The 5,382-nt window shown below is 35.2% G+C and overlaps 1 protein-coding gene across 1 annotated transcript; it reads right to left on the reverse strand.

Moving 5' to 3' along the window:
- Positions 1-1,670: 1,670 nt before the first annotated feature.
- On the reverse strand, positions 1,671-3,359 carry LOC149584659 (uncharacterized). Its single transcript, XM_089863429.1, has 2 exons — positions 2,792-3,359; positions 1,671-2,698 (listed from the first exon to the last, which is right to left on the reverse strand). Exons 1-2 carry the CDS (start codon positions 2,806-2,808, stop codon positions 2,017-2,019), a joined length of 699 nt encoding a protein of 232 aa, XP_089719555.1. The 5' UTR covers positions 2,809-3,359; the 3' UTR covers positions 1,671-2,016.
- Positions 3,360-5,382: the final 2,023 nt, after the last annotated feature.

Below are 5,382 nucleotides of genomic sequence, written 5' to 3' on the forward strand. Positions count from 1 at the left end.
AGTAAATATTTTCCCTAAACACCACACAAATTTCGAAAGACGTTAATCTTATTTCCAACTGACCGATATTGCGATGATGTCAATCCCTCTTCCCACGCGCATTTATTCGTTTAAACATCAGATAAAAAGAATGGGAACGTTCTTCTTCTAATCATGTCTGACTTATGTCAGATTTAAATCACTTAAGAGCTGTTCGACCTTGTTTTAGCCAAATGGCTAAACGCCTTTGGTCACTTTTTGTAGTATGTTTTCATTCATTTCAAATATATTTTTGTGTTGTCTAAATAATTTAACACCACATTCAATCGAATTTTGGGTATGATTTCAATCATTTACGTCAATTTCAATCTTATTTTCCTCATGCTTTCAATCTTTTACATCACTTTCAGTAGTATATTCGTCATCTTTTCTATCATTCTCCATCACTTTAAATAGTATTTTGGTCATCTTTTCAATTATTTTCCACCACTTTTAATCGTGGTTTGGTAGATTCACTTGCTTAGGGATAGAATAGTAACAAAAATTCGAACAGTAATAAGAAACGATTGAAAAATAATAACGAAAGTTTGAACAGTAATAAGGACAAGTTTGATGAGGATATGATATTTCATTGATTTTCTGTTATTAAGTCTGAACTTTGAAATCATCCGATTTACACTACGTATCTTTCACCTTGAAAATTCGTTTTCCGTATTCATCACATTTATATTACATGGGAATTTTGGTTATGGAACTTTGAAATTCGATTTCAAAACCATAGAAATTAGTAAAGCGATGTAGAGTTTCAGAAAAAGTAATTTAATCGCCGAAATAATATAAACAGGAACGTGGAGAGTTTGGGAAAAAGAATAAATAAACTTGCAACAAAATAAGAAAAGTTTGAAACGTTTCAGCAGAAACAACAAAAGTTTGAAAAGTAATAAAAAACGTATCAGTAGAAATAACAAAAGTTTGAACAGTAGTAAAAAACGTTTCAGCAGAAATAAGAAATGTCTGAACAGAAACATGGCAAATTGAACAGAAATGGGGAAGTTTGATCATAAATTGTGAAACTTTAAACATAAATAGTGAAACTTTGAACAGAACTAGTGAAACTTTGAACATAAATAGTGAAACTTTGAACAGAAACAGTGAAACTTTGAACGGAAATAGTGAAACTTTGAACGGAAAGAGTGAAACTTTGAACATAGATAGCGAAACTTTGAACAGAAAGAGTGAAACTTTGAACATAAATAGTGAAACTTTGAACATAAATAGTGAAACTCTGAACATAAATAGTGAAACTTTGAACAGAAAGAGTGAAACTCTGAACATAAAGAGTGAAACTCTGAACAGAAAGAGTGAAACTCTGAACAGAAAGAGTGAAACTCTGAACAGAAAGAGTGAAACTCTGAACAGAAAGAGTGAAACTTTGAACAGAAAGTGTGAAACTCTGAACAGAAAGAGTGAAACTCTGAACAGAAAGAGTGAAAATTTGAACAGAAAGAGTGAAACTTTGAACATAAATAGTGAAACTTTGAACATAAATAGTGAAACTTTGAACGGAAATAGTTGAACATAAATAGTGAAACTTTGAACGGAAATAGTTGAACATAAATAGTGAAGCTTTGAACGGAAATCGTGAATGTTTGAACTGAAATAAGAAATATTTGAACAGGGTTTAAAATATTAATTATATTAAAGCTACGTAAAATAATTAGAAGCCCATATCATTCAAACATTTTCTTTTTATTCGAGATTCTACAAATATTGTTTAGCATTTAACATTATCCTTCGCCTACAAAATGTAGAACTTACAAACGTTTTATTAATTAAAGAAAGTCTGCGAAATACTTATTCGCGAAATAATTATTCGCGTCATTGGATCTCATGTGATAATGAATTTCGTAAAACATTAAACTGTGAGTGTTATCACACAGACACTCGGCTAACCTGCAAATCTGCAGGGCCTTGAATATATAATGCGTAGCTAGGTCGTTTTCATCACTATAATTTTTCCTTACGGTTTTGTTAGTTTTACATACCATAAACATACACATATGAAGAGCTAAGTTCAGAACTCTTAAGTACTATACCAGTACTTAAGAGTTCTGAACAATGAAATTCATATCCACCGTAATAAAAGGTACGAAATTTGCATTCCTCCTCATTACGAGGATGACAACTCCCTAAATGGCAAATATTTGGGTTTGGCATTCCGTACATTTTGTGTGGTTTGAGGTGTACGGGAAATACGAGGATAGTATCTCCCGCAAATTCTTCCAATTTGAATTGATGGGTCTTCTTATTTATGATACACGGAAACTGTCTAGCAAACATGTCAATTAATGACCCTGCGGGTAATTGTACTGTAGAAGTTAGTAATCTGTACATCGCTAAGTGTTTCAAACCAAAATTTATATTAGGGCCATTAACGTATTGCCATATATAACCTTCACCATCGTCTACATTATAGACTTCATTCGGTGAGGGGTTTATTAGTAAATCCCCCGTTTCGGGATCTGTAGTCCTTTCGGATTTTCCGTAATCTTTATCCCATCCGATAGCACCAAAATTTTCAATTCGTCTTAAGTTGTTTCGTCTAACGGCGGCTTCTAAAGTAATGGGTGAATTCACTCTACCATCCTCACTACAGCAGATGGGACAGGAAGGCGTGTCCGGCGTATTGTCAGTTTCGGAGAACGCTTTTGATTCGTCCCTGATGGAGTAAAAATTAGCCAAATACTCTAATTATAAGTCTGGATACAAGTGGACATGCAAGGGTTAACTATATTGTTAGGAGTATACTTACAATTTAACTAAGTCCATTTCTAAGTGATGACACGTGGATATCGTAAGCCGGGGTGAAAAGCTAGAAGAGCCGTAAAATGACTTATCTTTTAAACTACTGCGTCTTTTATAGGATCTTATCGCGAGGAGAACATCCAAGATATGATGGGTGTATTTTCTCAATCAACGACGTAGCGGAAATTTACCATGACGCTCTGAACCCGGGTATTCACCATGGCACCCTCAAACACGTTGACGAAAGATGATATGACGCTTCTTTAAGCCTAACATAAATAATTTCCCCTCCCACCACGTTGTCGAAAGTCAACATGGCGTTAAAAACCCCAACCCATGACAATACTTAGCGATGCGTTCAATTTTCATCTCCAATATCGGAGTTAATATGTCCTCGTATTTGCATTCTAAAACATTGCAGGTTGCGAAATTCATGGTTTCGCCTGTCCTCGTGAGGAATCAGGTACACTGTCGTATCCGAAAACAGCACTCTCTTTTTACCGTCTACTTTCATACTTCCCGCCTACTTCGTTAATAATATGACATCTAGTCTTAAGCCTAACTTTCCGAACACGTGACGTGGGTTTCAACCACCATAATTCATGCCAATTTAAGATATTGACGAAATATAGGTAATTTTCAAAGATATATAATTAATTATTTTCTTTGGCAGATATTTACAATATCATAAGTTAGAACGTTATAAACTAATTCGAGTACGAATTATTGTATGCATTAATTATTATTACACTTTGAAATCCCGCATACATTTACTTTAACTCGCCTCAAAATCGTAGTATATAAGGAAGTCAAATCCTATATTATAATAACAAGATAAAATCCCTATCAGCGGATCCCTTATCATTGAGACCATGCGTTTAATATTTTCTTCAAAAAATAAGATAAGACACGCCAACGGGAATAGATAACCTTATCTCGAATTGTCGTCATGAGATTACACGCCAATTTTCCCTATCAGTTCACGCCAACTCTAACATCACGTCTTTCACGCCAATTTCCCCCACCAGTCCACGCCAAGTCCGCCATCATGAGGTTTCACGCCAATTTCCCCCGCCAGTTCACGCCAAGTCCGACGTCACGCCAATTTCCCACGCCACTGGGCCAAAAGTGACACTTGGCTACTACTGGTAATGGTGTTTTACTTTTAACCAGTGAGGATTTTGTTGGGTTCAGTAATGCACGTTAATAGTGGGACTGTTCTTTAAAACATTTTGATTCCTTCGGGCATATTCCCCAATGTTCCTTTTGCATCAGAAGTTCAAAACGTATTTATTTACAAAACTTTAGACTTAGTAATATCACTTGAGATAACTCGCTTAAAAAGTTAGAAAACGGTCCCAAAAAGTAACTTCCAATTTGACATACATTAAGCCTTTACAGTTGAACTTTGAGTTAGATTACATTGCCTTTAGAAATGAAATTTAATTTGAACTACATTGCCTTTACAATTGATCTTGTATTTCGTACATATTAAAGTCTATATTTCTGGGTTGAAATTCGTTTTTTTACAGCCTAGTGTAATTAACGTACTTTAGCCTAATACGCTAGCATGGCTTAATGGCGCATATCTTTTTCATATCAACTTTAGAATAGAATCAATTATCACAGTCGATTGTTCGTATTGAATCGTTGCGTTTTTTGTCTTTTACTTCATTATTTATAACGCTTAAATATAAAGCAATTGTAATTTGTAAAATGTTGCATACACAGGAAATATAAGACTCAAAGATGTATTTTTTTGGTTTCCGAAAGTGTTTTATTGAATCTCATTTTCAATTCAAGATAATGCAATACATATATTAGGTGGTACAACATTGATTGGGTGAAGTATTCGAAGATAGAAAATCGAAAACTATTTATATTACATTTTAACTGTTCATGTTTTAGATTTTTCTGATTGAGGATTAATACACATAAAATGTTTTTTTTCCACAATGACGGTCAATAAGCGCCGGATTAAAGGGGGGAGGGAGCCCCCGGCCGCAGGGCTTGTTGGGGGCGCATTGAGTTCAACTATTCCCCCCTAGCAACATTTGCTGTTCCATTTTTTCGGCTTAAGGGGGCGCATACTATTCGGCCCCCGGGTGCAAAATTGCTTAATCCGGCCCTGCGGTCAATTGTAACTGGTTCGCGCAGTCACAATGTTTTAATCATCAATTATATCACTATCTTTTGGAATAATCTTTTTCGTTTTTCTACGACTGTTCCACGCGCTGCCCTACATCTTTCCACTTTCAGCGAAAAAAGACCTGAAACGTAACCACTAAACAATACCATTAGTGTTGTGTACAAGTTACTTAGGTGTATATAGACGGCTGATTCTGTGAATTCATTCTCCATTCGTTGCATTTTAACTGGCCACATCATTTCTTCTTGCCACCAAAGAATACAACCACTTTCGCGCATGGAAATGATACTATTAGAAAATCAAATTTAAGAAATTTCAGTGGATAAATGGATGGATTATGGATAGAAGAAAGAGGCCAAAAGGAAACAGGAGTTCAGCAAAGTGGAAGTAGCATCATGGCATTTTGTTATTTGCTTCACGGGCCACTAAACTAGTGTAGTGGCCCGAGT

The sequence above is a fragment of the Phalangium opilio genome, unplaced genomic scaffold, assembly GCF_054372755.1.
Source record: "Phalangium opilio isolate 3A_F unplaced genomic scaffold, DU_Popi_V2 ptg001170l_1, whole genome shotgun sequence".
Lineage (NCBI taxonomy): Eukaryota > Metazoa > Arthropoda > Arachnida > Opiliones > Phalangiidae > Phalangium > Phalangium opilio.